Source organism: Hippocampus comes, unplaced genomic scaffold, assembly GCF_001891065.2.
Source record: "Hippocampus comes isolate QL1 unplaced genomic scaffold, H_comes_QL1_v1.1 scaffold295, whole genome shotgun sequence".
In the NCBI taxonomy this organism is placed as follows: domain Eukaryota; kingdom Metazoa; phylum Chordata; class Actinopteri; order Syngnathiformes; family Syngnathidae; genus Hippocampus; species Hippocampus comes.
The window spans coordinates 284,783-299,235 of record NW_017804848.1 but is presented as its reverse complement, the minus strand read 5'-3'; the positions used below and the strand labels follow the sequence as shown (position 1 = coordinate 299,235).

The following is a 14,453-nucleotide window of genomic DNA, read 5'->3' as shown; positions in this document are numbered from 1 at the left end:
TGCGTTAAGTTCGCCGACACCACAAAAAGTGGTTTGCAAAAAGTGTGTCGATTCGCTCCACAAAATGGCGTCCGACGGTGACAAAATCATAAAAACACCCGCATCAAGTTTTCTTCACCGTGAACAGAAAAGTTAGTTCGGTGACGCGTACGCTAGCTTCGCTGGCAATTAAATTAGCCGCTACGCTAAGTTTGTTGCCAAACTAAATTGCAAATCCAAACACGACCTTATTTCCTGTGCAGTTTGAAGCGAGCGGAATCTACATTTCAGAATTCATATTTTAACAACGCAACCCTTCAGAAGCGTAAAACGCCTTATCACCGGTTGTGTCCGAATTTAAAAAAAAAAAGGGCTGAGGGTAAGTGTGACCCAACCGCCTTCGGCGCGGATGAAAATGTGTCGGCCTGCAAGTCAACGCTAACGTCCTTAGCGCGTCCTTGTTCCACAGACCCGCACCGACCTCAGCGGGATCCTGTCACACATTCAACCGACCCCCGTCCGGAACCTCAAACCGCGACGACGGTTGCTAGGCGACCTTTGTCCAAACATGCCGCCGGCCCGTTTGCTCACCGTGCGCTTTGAGGGCGGCCTTGGCGTGCCGCACGGCCTCCCAGGGCGCGGGGATGTCCAGGAAGACGGCGTCGGCCACGCCCGTCACCCCGAAGCCGTCTTCGCAGACGTCGGCGTTGGTGACGGTGACCAGGTGGTCCACGCGGTGCTCGGCAAACTCCTCCTCGGCCTTCTGGGCGCGCTGTTGGTGGAACTCCACCGTGTGCAGGTGGCCCGTCGGCGCGATGGTGCGCAAAATGGCGTGGGACAGAGAGCCGCTGCCCGTGCCTGCGAGGCAAGACGCCCAAAACAGATGCCGATTATTATTTATTTGGTGGCACAACCACTGGACCGTCCCCGACGTTTCCAAACACACGTACGTTAGCTTCGCCGACATCTAGTTTGGCCCGAAAGTTTACGAAAACCCGCAGCTGCGAAAGCTTGGCAGCAGACACGCCACTATGATGTTTAGTGACGACGAACCGAGGAGATCCTGGAGGGGGCGTGGCCAAACCTATTCGTTCGAGGGGCCGCATAGCAGAAAAATAGAAGGATGAAAGGCCGCTTGAAAATTCGTCAACGTTTGGGAAACGCCCAGGTCAAGAAAGCACTTTTGAGATTGGTCGTGATGTCGAGTTTGTTTCATCCGCTTTCTGTTCAAAGGGCAAATGGTTGAGGATTTTTTTGGGGGTGGCCAACAGCCCTCTCTTACACAAAAATAGATCCGGCTCTGAACTTCACAGCAGGTTGTTCTTTTCATCAGAAATGCTTTATGTGTAGCGGCCAAGCTAGTTGAAGGCTAAAACCGCGGTCGCCGTGGGGACCGACGGGGTCAGATGGATCGTCAACTGAATCATCTTGGCCGTTTCCATAGCAACCAGCATCAAGGCGACTCAGCCACCGGATAGCACTGCTACAAAGCGGCAAGTAACGACGCGACTTGAGCTGCCAAATCCACTGACGTGCAGCGCCTGCGCTAAACATGACGAAGCAGCGCGCCCAAGAAAATGCTTCAGTACGGCTCTCAAAAGGCTTGCTGAAATCGTCGTGTCCGTGACATCATCTTTTTTTAATATCGCGCGTGGCTGCGGAACACATCCCCGGTAGTTCCAAAAGGGTTTCTCACCTGACTCGCAGACGACGGATCCCGGCTTGAGCTCCAGCATGAGCGTGATGGTGGCGATGTCGGTGGTATAGAGGATCTGCGTGCGGTGCGGTAGCGTGACGGTCCACAACTCGGGCGTGGGGTGCAAAACGTACACCCAGCCCCCTTTGCTGCACGTCACCTTGGCGCCGTAGCGCTTTCCGATCAGGTCGGCCGAATGGCGAATGGCGCCGTAGCGCGTCTGCGTTTGGGCGCCGTGCCGCACCTTCACCGGCATCATGGACTCGTGGCCCTGGTACACGATGGCCATGTCGCCGTCGCGGATCTCCTCCGAGTACTCCACAAAACTCATGACCCGATGCGCTGGAACACAAAACACGTCCGTTAGTCGCGATGTTTACCGAAATGCATTTCGGACTGACAAACGCGCCCATTTGTTTCATTGAAGAGTGGGACAAAAACATAGCTTGGACTATCCATGCCATTAAACCTTCGGCAACGTTGCCGGATGTTTAAATGAAATGTATATTGTCTTCAGTGTTCATGAAACCGTTTCAAAAAGAAAACACGGTAAAGTGGAAAGTGGTAACCTGAGTTTATAACTGCTACGTGACCGAGCTCTTGAATGAGTCGACGCACCGCGAATCTGTTCCGACCCTAAACACGACGCCGCTTTTTCGGATTGTCATTTTGAGTGAACAAATTACGAGTGTACATCTTTTGAATGTTCACTTTGCACAAGATGGTCAAACAGGCGAAATGGCGTCACTTAGGTGATAAGGTAAATGAGGTCGGGTGGTACTTTGCCCCTGGGCAAAACTGATAAGATTACACTCCCTTTAATTAGAACACATCGCTTTGTCGAAAACTATTTGTCAGCATCGAGCATTTTGGAGACGATATTAATTAAGTGGTTTAGCATTACAATCAAACGTCCAAAACAGATTTGAATGCGTCTGAGAGTAAACATAAATCACTGAAGATAATGAGAAACAATGAGCGACTTATATGGTCCAGAAAGGGTTCAAAAGAAGTGAAAGTGAGTTCACGAGCATGCGCGATTACTTCCGTGCTATCCGCGTTAGCTTGCCTGGCTAATGCTATAAAGATAACGTTGATGACTGGACTTACCGCGTCAACTGCGCCGCTTGTTTGGTGTCTCACAGAAAGCACTCACTTCGAAAAGTGAACTTTTTTTTCGGAACTGTTACAAGCACGAAGAAATGTAGACATAAGTAGCCACACGTGCCGGTGCTTTCACCGGAAACGGGCGAATTAGACCGGAAGTGGATACATTTCCTAGAGAAACAGAATTCCTGGAGTGGACAAAAGATTCGAAATGCTGTCGAGCAGGTCATTTGTAGATCGACGTTTTAAAGAGAAAGTGCAGGTGGATTATATCGCTATAATTTTTTTTTACCGAGTCCAAAACAGATCCCATTTGACGGAATTTTGAACGCCTGAGTACATATTGACATTATTTTGAATAACTTTGTCAAGATCGTGTTTTTATGCTTTGATTGTATAAAAAAAAGCCCATAAACTCCAGGTTAAATCTGAACACAATTTCGTGTAAGAATATGCGTGCGTATACACATAAAACAGTTATTAAACAGTAATGTATTGCTCATGTGTTACTAATCCAAACATTGTCAAGATGAGATGACAATTTAGGAGCTTTTTTATTGTTTGTATACATAAGCGTTTTGGGTTTTCATAGGACGTATAATGGGTTCATGATTTGTGACGTTCCTTCATCCATCTTCTGACCCCAAAATACTTTTTTTATGAATTTATTCAAAACAATTACTTTCACCGGTATACAAAAATCCACCTGTCCCGGTATTTTATGAGCACAATATTGCCTTAATAAAAACGGGCGAGGAGGAGGCGTCAAATCAGCGTCGCGAACGGATTCGAGCATCGTCCAATGGGGGTCGAGAAGGGGGCGTCTATAAATGATGATCTCAGCGGGCGTCTTTCGGTGGACGCGGAGGAGAAGAGTGCCGGAGCAGCTTGTTGTTGGACCTATATTGCGGGTTCTTTTGCAGGAAAAATAGGGATCTTCGTATCCGTCCCGGCTAGTAGTTGTAGTAATCGGCCGCACATCTGCAAACAAAAGGTAAGAAATTGGATTTGTATGTATGCACGTACAAGACTAGTCTTGCAATGAGGGGATTAAATGATGGAATGACAAGGGTTGCCTTTGGTGCGCCTATTATCGGACACACAATGCCTTTCATTGATGAACAGCACAGCAGCGGGCTCACGCCTCCAAGCAAATTTGCATTCGGGCCTCCTTGATGTCTGGCACAAATGCTGATTTTTGCTCCTTCATCCGTCGCGCACCTCACGAACGTCATGCAGCAGCGTTGTTTCCATGGGCCTCCTTGATGTCTGGCACAAATGCTGATTTTTTGCTCCTTCATCCATCATGAACGTCATGCAGCAGCGTTGTTTCCAAGAAAACGCAATTTGACATGGAGCAGATTGGTTGATATACACAACATCGCAACAGATAGTGAATATCTTCAGGGCCTACTGAAAATGTACTTGAATGTAAAAAAAAAAAAGTAATACAATAGCAATAAATGCAATCACTTGGATGGACAAAAACGACACGATTCATCCATGCAGCCATTATCCGAGCCGCTTCTCCTCACTTGGTTCGCGAACGTGCTGGAGCCTATCCCGACCGTTTTAGGACAGCAGGCGGGGTACACCCTCGACTGGTGGCCAGCCAATCGCCGGTCGCACACAGAGGAACAACCATTCATACTCACAATCCACCTCGGGGCAATTTAGAGCGTTCTATCAACCTATAGTGCATGTTTTTGGAACGTGGGAGAAACCCCCGCGCTAACTAGTCGGCCAGGGTGACGTCAATGACACGATGGCGTATTTAATTGAAAATGAAGAAAACATCTGAAAAGTGCTTAAAAAATGACATTATTGCGTCGTGGGTCCCTGCTTTTTTGAGTATCAAATAGAACCATGTGTATTCTTTTTGCTATTCACGCCAGGGTTGAGTGTGGCACTGCTCCGGCAAGCTCGTAATGCTTGGAGTGTCTCTCGGGGGCCCCCTAGTGGCCGCGGGTTCGCAAGCAGGTGCCTTGACGTTTGACGTATCCATTTTATTGCACAAACCTGGATGTCCTCGTTCTCTTTCTTCTTCCGTCCCGGCCTTCTCAGGACGCCGCCATGCCGTTCGGGAACACGCACAACGAGATGAAGCTGCGCTACACGTCGGCGCAGGAGTTCCCCGACCTGAGCCAGCACAACAACCACATGGCCAAGGTGCTGACGCCCGACATGTACGACAAACTGCGCGCCAGGAGCACGCCCAGCGGCTTCACCCTCGATGACGTCATCCAGACCGGCGTCGACAACCCGGGTGAGGACATGAGCACGCCAAGCGCAACGAAGGGAACCGGCAACGTGACGTCACGCTATGAACGTCATCCTCACCGAATGTATAGTTTGACCTTGTGTGATTTTATTTTTTTCCCCCCATAGTTGCATCAGTAAATATGTGTTTTTCTCTATTTAGCATGTTATTATAACACACACTATGTAGGCTGGCCTTCTGTTTGGAGTGGTTGCATTAGTGGGTATTACGTGTAACTTGGATGGTAGGCTGTCAGAATGCAGCTGAACCTCGTGTGTGTGTGTGTGTGTGTGTGTGTGTGTGTGTGTGTGTGTGTGTGTGTGTGTGTGTGTGTGTGCGTAGGTCACCCGTTCATCATGACGGTGGGCTGCGTGGCGGGCGACGAGGAAACCTACGAGGTGTTCAAGGAGCTCCTGGATCCCGTCATCCAGGACCGCCACGGAGGCTACAAACCTTCCGACAAGCACAAGACCGACCTGGACGCCGACCACCTCCAGGCAAGTCGAGCCAAATGCTCTCATTTAACACATGATGGCGTTGCTGCGGTTTCACGTGTTGTTGCGTTTTTTTTTTTTTTTTTTTTTGTTCCCGTCCCCCAGGGTGGCGACGACCTGGACCCCAACTATGTGCTGAGCTCTCGCGTGCGAACGGGCCGCAGCATCCGCGGATTCTGCCTGCCACCGCACTGCAGCCGCGGCGAACGCCGAGCCGTGGAGGAGCTCTCCATCCAAGGTAAAAGCTGTGCTGCTGCTGCTGCTGTCAAGCGTGGTGGGCTCTCCGTGTTTCGCCAACTTTTTATGCCGGCCTCGGCTCCTTGTCATTCACCTTGTGAGGTGCGCACGTACTCTTAGTCGTTCCGTTAGACGGAACGCCATCATTCTGTCCACTGAAATCATCGCTTGGGAGATTCGGAGACTGCTTCGGTGCTGGTGTCGGGCGGCCTCTAGTGGCAGCACGCGGCACGACACCCGGCAAGCTCGTCTTGTGGGCGTTTCTTGTCTTTTCACGGCGACCTCTGGTGGCAGCAGGCGGCACGACACCCGCCTATCCTGTCTCGTGAACTTTTTCTTGTCTTTCCACTTTGGAGTTCTACATTCGCATCTTTTAAATCCAATCTGGTTTTCTGACTCCGGATTCAGCTTGGGAGAAGTCCTCAAATTTCACGTGTGGTGGTGCGGGGAGCTGCCGCGGTTATTTTTAATGCTGTCAAACTTGTGGTGCGACATGTTCATCCCGCGCAGCTTTGGCGTCCCTGAGCGGCGACCTGAAGGGGAAGTACTACGCCCTGAAGAACATGACGGACGCCGAGCAGCAGCAGCTGATCGACGACCACTTCCTGTTTGACAAGCCCGTCTCGCCGCTGCTGCTGGCGTCCGGGATGGCCCGAGACTGGCCGGACGCCAGGGGCATCTGGTGAGGAACCGCCGCCTCTCTCCTGGCCAGCACATTTGTGACTTGGTGACGATGTCGTTGAAGGCACAACGACAACAAGACCTTCCTGGTGTGGGTGAACGAGGAGGACCACCTGAGGGTCATCTCCATGCAGAAGGGGGGCAACATGAAGGAGGTCTTCCAGCGATTCTGCACCGGACTCACCAAGGTCAACGGGGGGCTCGCGTCACCGCCTCGTTTTTGGGATCGACGCTCATGTCACGTTGACGCAAATCATACCACCTTTGTCCCGAGAAATCGAAATTGCCTTTATGAAAATGGACAATGGGCACTATTCAAAATTGTCAAATTTACAAAAAAAGTTTGAAGGACAAAAGTGTCATGAGCTTTTGACACCACAATTTATGATTACTAATACAATTATTATTTTTTTTTTTGCGGTTTGCGCTCCAGATCGAGAGCTTGTTCAAGGATCGCGGCCACGCCTTCATGTGGAACGAGCACCTGGGCTACGTCCTGACGTGCCCGTCTAATTTGGGGACGGGCCTGCGGGCCGGCGTCCACGTCAAGCTGCCCAACATGAGCAAGCACGCAAAGTTCGAGGATGTCCTCAAGCGCCTGCGGCTGCAGAAGAGAGGAACCGGTGGGTGCGGCGCCGCACGGCAGCCGAGCCTTTCTTCTCACTTTCAGCTGGCCAAGCAGCCTGGTTGAAATGTGATACATTTGTCTTATTTTTGGGGGGGATATTAAAGTTGCTGTCAATTTTCGATTGCCAAAACGGAAGGAACAAATGATACACGGATGATCAAGATCACATTTCGTACTGTGGCCATTTTTTTTTGGGGGGGGGGGGGTTGTATTTTTCATCTAAGCCTTGGAAACAAAATATAATCATTTTTTCTCTTAAGATTGCCAAGAGAATAGAATTAAAAAAAAAAACATGTTAGCTGTAAATCTACATAACACAAAAAACAAACTTACCTTCAGGTTTCATTTCCTTGGATTTCGATACAATCAAATGAGCCAGTCTTGGTGATTGAAAATGTAAAGAAAGAATGATAAGTGGATTATCCAGAAAGCATTCTTTACATTTGTAATTGGCAATGTTTTTAAATCAAGCTTTGTTTTTCAATTTTGGGCTTGGGTTCGCACAAAAGTCACAGGACTGAATGTGATGAACACATTTTTTGGGGGTTGACTTTTTAAAAAGTTACGACTAAATGTGATGAACAAAAATTTGGGGGGGTGACTTTATAAAGAGTCAAAGGACTGAATGTGATTTGGACAAAATTGGCTTTTTTTTGGTAGATTTTTTTTTCTCCTGTAAAGTCTCAAGAATGTGATTTTCACAAATGTTCATTTTTTTGGTTGACTTCATATAAAAGAAAGGTCACAGGACTGAATGTGATTTTGACAAAATGTGATTTTTTGGGGGGTTGACTTTCTATACATATATCTAAAAGCTAGCCGTCGCTGCGCGGCGCATTCCAGGCGTCCGCTCCTCTTAAGTTGTGTTTCCGCACGGTCCTGCGTGCAGGCGGCGTGGACACCGCGGCGGTGGGCGGCGTTTTCGACATCTCCAACGCCGACCGTCTGGGTTTCTCGGAGGTGGAGCTGGTCCAGATGGTGGTGGACGGCGTCAGGCTGCTGGTGGACATGGAGAAGAAGCTGGAGAAAGGCCAGCCCATCGACGACCTGGTGCCCGCGCAAAAGTAGAACCTCGAGCATGCGGCGGGGAACCGTCCACAATCTTGGCCCGCTTTGCTTGGACCGTCCCACAATGCGCTCTCCTCGCCGCTCCGCCCCCGAACGGTGTATCGAAAAGATGGATCTGAAATACAATGTTCCTGAAAAGAATTTGTCCTGCTTGTTTTTGTTAAATGCACTAAGAGAACCCCCCCATGATCCCAATACTTATTGTTCACTTTTTTTAGCATGCCAAGCTCCACATTTCCCCTCATTTTAAACAAAAATTTGTGTTTGGGTTCTCTCATAGGTGTCCGAATACCTTTTGCTCAAGATCAACATTCTCCTTTTCACTTCTAAAAGGTGTCTTGATACTTTGGTCCCAAAACTTTGACCTCATTTTGGTATCCCGGAAGTATGGCACATTCATGTGCTAAGTGAAAAGCCACACAAAATGTGGAATTTGAACCAAAGGAGGAAAAGGCGGATATCGGGGATTTTTTTCCCAGATTAATATAGATCCAAGTATTTTTGAGCATCTCCGGTAATTTTGATCGAGCGCAATGACAAAAAATGGTAACCAAAGATGTTTCGGACACAGATGATTGGCCGACATGACAAAGTGTCACAGTACAACGGCAACTCCTGCAGAATAGGACTTGGAAGTTTTTGGGGCCTGTTGGTATCGGTGGCCGGTGTCTGCAGTCCTTAGGAGTACTCGATACCTTTCAAACAATGCCGGTATTGGCCTGCCGCAGATACCCGGTCGATACTCATTCCTGCCCAGTGAATGGCCGCAAAATAGGAACAGGAAGTGGCCTAAAGCACATACGGGAAGAGTAACACGATGCAAAATGAGCCATCCGGCCAGAAGGAACACTTGGATGTAGAAAACGTCAAATTTGAAGAAATGAAGAGCTCGTGTCCAAGTTGCCACTTTGACGCGTTTAATGGGGTCACGGTCATGTGACCTTTACCAACGCATCTGGTGCTCAATGTCATTACTATTATTTTTTGGTAACGTTTCCACCCCAAATGCAAAATGAAAAACAAAAAAAAAAAACAAAAAACAAAAAAAAACACAAAGAGCATTGTCGGTGCGAGGTCTTATTTACACGGAAAACAACAACAAGAAAAAAAGCTACATGGTGATTTTAATCTTTTTTCGGGAGTGGGACGGGGGAAAGAAAAGAGAAAATAAATAAGACTAGAAATTCTTCTTCGTTTGCGTCCACAGTTCACAGCAGGACACAAATCAACTAGGTCGCCCCCGTGTGGCCAGAAGGAGCAAGTAGTCGGCGGTCGAGTGATATTATTGCCCAAAAAAGGAAACAAAAAGGTACATGATTTCGACTCATGACATACTTCTCTGGTCTTGTTTTTTGTGTCTTAAAAAAGTAGAGCTGTTGGAAAGTTGCTACGCGGGAGATTGTACGGCCGGGCTGGCGGCCCCTCATAGCTTGAGCTCGTTGGCCACCTTGGAGGCAATGTTCTTGAAGGCCATGGACGAGCCGGTTATCCTCTTGAAGCGCACGCCGTTGAGCGAGAGGCGCGGCAGCTTGCACACCTCCATCTCCCACTGGACCAGGTTCTCGGCCCGCCCGTCGCCGTGCACGCACAGCAGCAGGAAGCTCTCCTGCTGCTCGTAGTCGCAGTTGTTGGCGTCCAGCACTTTGCGGATCTCCCGCATGATGTCGGCCGGCTCCATGGAGCTGGTGGTCCTCATGCTCCACGTGAAGCGCAGCGAGCGCGGCTTGCCGTCCTTGCCCTCGCCCTTGGCTTCCCCGACGGGCACGTGGCGACTGCGGGGACACGCCACGGAGCCGCGTCAATCATCGCAGACCGGGGAGGAGAAAAAAACAGTTTTTTTTTTAAATGGAGAGATGTCGGTCGTGGCCACAAAATACTCATTGATGAAACTCTTAACCCGCGCTCAAGATTATTTTGTCGCCCCAAAAGCAATCTGATGCTGCTTTGACATCAAGTGCTACATTGTGGCCGCAAAACACAAATTTAGGATCACAAAATGTGAAATCGTGGCCACAAAATGCTCATTCGCGGTGAAGAAATAAACGTATCTGATCAAAAATACTCATTTATGATCACAAAATACAAATTACGGGCGCTAAACGCAAACTTAGAGTTACAAAATTGAGCTGAAGAATGTTTTGTGGCCACAAAAATGGAGGCTCACAAACTGTCAACTTGTGGCCAAGACTATTTTGTGGGGACAAAATGAAAAATCTCATTTTGTCCATTAAACCAGCTGTGGACTTTTTGCATCATGTCGAGAATGAAAGGCAACCAAATGAAGAATCAACTCAAAATGGACCATGCTGTAGCAGGCATGAAAGGGGGGTTGGGGGGAGGTAAGGGCAGGCGGTTGTTTGTAAGAAAGTGACACGGCAACATGCAGAAAGAGCAACAACGGGGGGAGGAAAAAAAAGCGCAACGGCATCAACGTCATGCAGCCAACCAAACAAACGTATTCAGCAGCCAACCAAACGGATTCACAAAAGTTTTTTCTCATTAATAAAAAAAAAATAAAAATCAAAAAATCTTGAGATGCGGGGGGAACCGTATGGACGCCGTAGCCCCTTTCACGTTGTGATTCATGCAAACTTGGCACATCAGGGACGGAACAAGCGAGCCGGCATTTAATCGAGCTGTCGGACGGCGACAATTGCTTTCGGCACAACGTGGCGCTGTCGGGTGTTACATTTCACACAGCCGTCCCGGGTTTTCACACGGCGGTCATGCAACCTGTTGCGATCTCACAAGGCGGGAAAAAAATTTGTGGGTCAACCCTAACATTGTTTTTGTACCGCTTTGATGGGTAGCGTGAAAGGGGCCAACCTTGGCTTCGGTGTGTGAAAGCTACCAATAGATGTAGACAAAAGATAGAATGGGGCACTGAGACGATATTTTTTTTGGGGGGGAAAAAAAAAGATCCTACCGACGAATCGGGTAAAAATGGAGTCGGCCTTATTAAACACCAAAATGAGCACGTCAAGTGCAGATGTCGTCGGCCACTGCCTGGGAACGCCATTTTCGCCTTCCGCGTTGTGCGTGACTTTGAGTGAGTGAGTGAGTGAGTGAGTGTGCGCCACCTGAGAAGGCGGAGCTTGGCCTGGTGAGTGACGTGGGTGTCAGAAGGAAAGCGTCATCTGCTGAAGTGCATTGTGGGGGATTCAAATGGAGTCCAACGTGGTGGCTAGGCTGCGTGCGACGAGCCAACAATAGCACATGATCTTCATTTTAAGTCGGCCCAAACGATTCATCAGTCGGCCAAAGGGCCACCGCTTTTCAAAACAATCATCATCGCCCACGTTTTTATTTTATTTTTTTGCAGGATAAAACGGCGACATATTCTTCTTTTCCGATAAAAGTGCAATCTTGCGGTCTGCCTGAAATTCACATTTTTGTTGTTGCAAACATGAAGGGACCAGCACCGTTCTTTTCGTCATTCTATCTTTCCAAAACGATTGGCTGAAAAATCGATTCACCGAGTTTTTCCTCCCGGGGTCATCGTACCAAATTATTTTTGCGCGGACTGGGGCGTGCGGCAACATTTGAGGACGTTTCGAGGCAGAGATTTTGTTGGGACTTTTGGGGGAGAAATGAATGAAGTGGCGCAGTCCCTCGGTACACACGGTGGCGTTAATATTTCAGCTTTGCTGAGGTCCGGGGAAAAGTGTCACGACCAAGGCCGCAATTTCGCGGAAACTCCGCCAAAGAGAATCGGGCGGTGAGGCCCATCTGCGGATTTTGACGACACGTCAAAGACGAGACGGCGGCTGTGTGAAACCTGGCCCGGGGATTCAAGTTTCGCACGCCCGTGGCATCGAATTCGCCAGGATTTCATTTGAGGTGATGGGCCCCTTTCACACACACACGGTGCAAATCTGTGACGGCGGCGCGGCCGTTCCGCTCCTGATACGCCATTTTTTGATTCCTTGCCGGCGCCACTTGACGGGAAGGTTTTGGCCCGGTCGAGCTCACCTTGAGCCCTCCAGTCTCCCGTTTCTCTCAAACTCTGTGGAGACTCTGAGGGACGCGTGACAAGCCGAAGACGAGGAGGAGGAGGAGGAGGAGGAAGAAGACAAGAACAAGAAGAGGATGTGGATCGTGAAAGCTCACTCACGTTCAACCGACACAAAAAGACAAAAAAAAAAAGAAAAAGCTCCACATGAGCCTCACGAGGGGAAAAAAAAAGTTCAACAAGCAAGTCCTTGCACGATGCCCCTTTTACACCGAGCTGGTAGCAGTGCTGGGGATGAAACAGAGCACCCCCCCCCCCGCACAATAAAAAAGACCCGCTTCTTCTCTGGGCTTCGGCTCCCCGCTAACCGCGACTTCCAGAAAAAACGATCGACCGCAAATGAGCACCAATGCTGCAGCCATTTAAAAAAAAAAAAAAAAACAAGAAATAAAAAGCGCGCGCCAGATCGTTGATCACAAACACGTCGAGAGAATAATATTCAGGCGCATGGATTTTTTTTATCCTATTTTCTGTTATGACTTTTGTCATTTGATGTTCAACGTTCCGGCCGTTGTGAAAGCGCAGGATAAACACGCGGCAATTGTATGGCGGCCTTCTTTTTGCACCAGAAGGAGAAGCACAACGCCCATCGGGTGCAACGTCTTGTTGAGTGCGAGAATCACGCGATATGAGCTGACGTTTTGAGGTGGGCCGATGATGGAACTCCGACGTCCAAATATTTGCGCTCCTCACGAGAAAACGACATCATACATGGGAGAGGATACAAAACGGCGGCGAAGGACTCGCTGGACTGCTGAATGCTGTTTGTCGGTTTTTTGGCGCCCTCCGGTGGCCGCCCACTCGGAACTTGACGCTTGGCTCATTTCCTGCCGTCAAGCAGGCCCGCTCGTGCACAATTGCCTCGACGCCGACGTGTTTTTTTTAAGGTTCGCACGAATGACCGGAGCACGTGGCGACCAAAACGAACGTTGACGTATTTGCCAACGGCCAACTTGAAGTTCTCCGCGCCGACTGGCTCACATTCCCGCCGCAGAGTTCTTTGCTTTGCGTTGTGATCTCGATTCGGACTCTTTGTCCTTGAAAAGTCGTCGCAATGCCAGATCATTCGAACGGCGTTGGTTTGGCCACTGGATGTTTGGTTTATTTCTCTTTTTTTTTTTTTTTTTTTTTTTTTTTTGGTGTTCGTTTGACGGTGTGGTCTACATCAAAAGGAGAAGGCATGGAAATGATCGGAGGAAATCGCGATTCATTTGGGTGTAATTTGAAGGAATTGTGAAACTAGCATGTAGCATGTAGCACGCGCGTGTGTGTGTTTGCGCGCGTGCAGCCCGGCGGCGTGTTAGTGGCGTGCCAGCGGGGGTGCGACAGCGCAGGCAGTACTGGTCCTACCTTTTGGTAAACCTGAACGACATGTTTCTAAAACACAACCACACACAAGGAGAACAAAAGAGAGAGACAAGCGTCAAACGATGGCCCCCCCCCCCGGTTGGACGTCGGCGGCCAGCGGCAGGAGCAAAAACAACGAGGATGCGCGGTAGCCAAAAACAACTCCGAGAAGTTGACGAGAATTGATGGTGCACGACGACGGCTGACCTGCCCGCTGCTTTGGAAGTCGTTTTGTCTCGCCGCCACGTTGGGCTCGATGCGGGCCTTTTGCATCCGACTTACGTTTTTTAAATTATTTTTAAATTAGATGTGCCCCTACAATTCGATGCGCGGTATTCTGATTACGATTCTGTTTGTACAATAAGAATTAAGCATTTTGCAAAATACATATTTGGATTTTTTTTTTTTTTTTGGAACAATGTGTCCTTTTTTTCCCCCCTCCTAAATGTCAACTTTTGTAATCACAAAAATGATGACTTGTAAGGGAGAAGTCGTCTTCGTTTTCGCAAGAGCTGCTGAACGCCAAACCCTCCGTGGAGCGAATGAATGAGATGCCAATCATATAAAACATTCGAAAAATGAAAGAAGTCAAGCTGAAAGGCCGTCGAGTCCAGCGAGTCCCATCTGAGCGCTAACTAAGCTAAGCTAACCACGAAATGCGGTCACAGCTTTCCTTTGCTTTTTGTTCTCTTTCCACGATCAGGTAAGCAGGCAGGCAGGCAGCGGCCGGCGACCCGCTTAGTCCGTCGCCCGCCGCACGACATTGCGGAGCGCCGATTGGCTCGGGGGGGCGTGACGCCAAACCGGGCGCGGGCTCGCCTTACCTGCGCGTGAGCTTGGAGGTGAGCTTGGAGAAGAGGTTGCTGGTGGCGCGGCTCCGCGCCTGCGAGAGCGGCGAGGCGTCGTGCGAGAGGGTGGGCGAGGCGGGCGGACCGTTGTAGGTG

The 14,453-nt window shown here is 49.3% G+C and overlaps 3 protein-coding genes across 4 annotated transcripts in view; 1 reads left to right on the top strand and 2 right to left on the bottom strand.

Annotated features, from left to right (window-relative positions):
* The window catches only part of trmt61a (tRNA methyltransferase 61A), a 6,879-nt gene extending 3,914 nt beyond the window's left edge, over positions 1–2,965 (bottom strand). Inside the window, exons 1-3 of the mRNA XM_019877571.1 lie at positions 2,786–2,965; positions 1,676–2,017; positions 571–837 (exon numbers count right to left, since the gene is read on the bottom strand). Coding sequence (XP_019733130.1) covers positions 571–837; positions 1,676–2,006 — 598 coding nt within the window. The 5' untranslated portion in view covers positions 2,007–2,017; positions 2,786–2,965. The remainder of the gene's footprint in view (positions 1–570; positions 838–1,675; positions 2,018–2,785) is intronic.
* A 604-nt stretch (positions 2,966–3,569) lies between these two features.
* Positions 3,570–8,291, top strand: ckba (creatine kinase, brain a). 2 transcript variants are annotated; one of them, XM_019877530.1, is made up of 8 exons: positions 3,570–3,776; positions 4,847–5,048; positions 5,385–5,539; positions 5,642–5,774; positions 6,284–6,455; positions 6,519–6,642; positions 6,888–7,077; positions 7,972–8,291. In XM_019877530.1, exons 1-8 carry the CDS (start codon positions 3,585–3,587, stop codon positions 8,148–8,150), a joined length of 1,347 nt encoding a protein of 448 aa, XP_019733089.1. In that variant the 5' UTR covers positions 3,570–3,584; the 3' UTR covers positions 8,151–8,291. The 2 variants fall into 2 exon arrangements, with proteins under 2 accessions (XP_019733089.1, XP_019733097.1); XM_019877538.1 differs by lacking the exon at positions 3,570–3,776 and adding an exon at positions 4,668–4,750.
* A 966-nt stretch (positions 8,292–9,257) lies between these two features.
* mark3a (MAP/microtubule affinity-regulating kinase 3a) overlaps positions 9,258–14,453 on the bottom strand; it is a 17,938-nt gene continuing 12,742 nt past the window's right edge. The window contains exons 16-19 of the mRNA XM_019877270.1: positions 14,334–14,453; positions 13,513–13,539; positions 12,123–12,167; positions 9,258–9,922 (exon numbers count right to left, since the gene is read on the bottom strand). Of these exons, the coding sequence (XP_019732829.1) occupies positions 9,574–9,922; positions 12,123–12,167; positions 13,513–13,539; positions 14,334–14,453 (541 nt within the window). The 3' untranslated portion in view covers positions 9,258–9,573. The remainder of the gene's footprint in view (positions 9,923–12,122; positions 12,168–13,512; positions 13,540–14,333) is intronic.

What these genes read in the sequence shown, in the direction of transcription:
- ckba (XM_019877530.1), top strand. Translation starts at nt 3,585, where the DNA reads ATGGGGGTCGAGAAGGGGGCGTCTATAAATGATGATCTCAGCGGGCGT. An exon ending in GGAGGAGCTCTCCATCCAAG is followed by an intron (nt 5,775 to 6,283) that starts GTAAAAGCTGTG and finishes CATCCCGCGCAG; the next exon opens with CTTTGGCGTCCCTGAGCGGC. An exon ending in TCTGCACCGGACTCACCAAG is followed by an intron (nt 6,643 to 6,887) that starts GTCAACGGGGGG and finishes TTTGCGCTCCAG; the next exon opens with ATCGAGAGCTTGTTCAAGGA.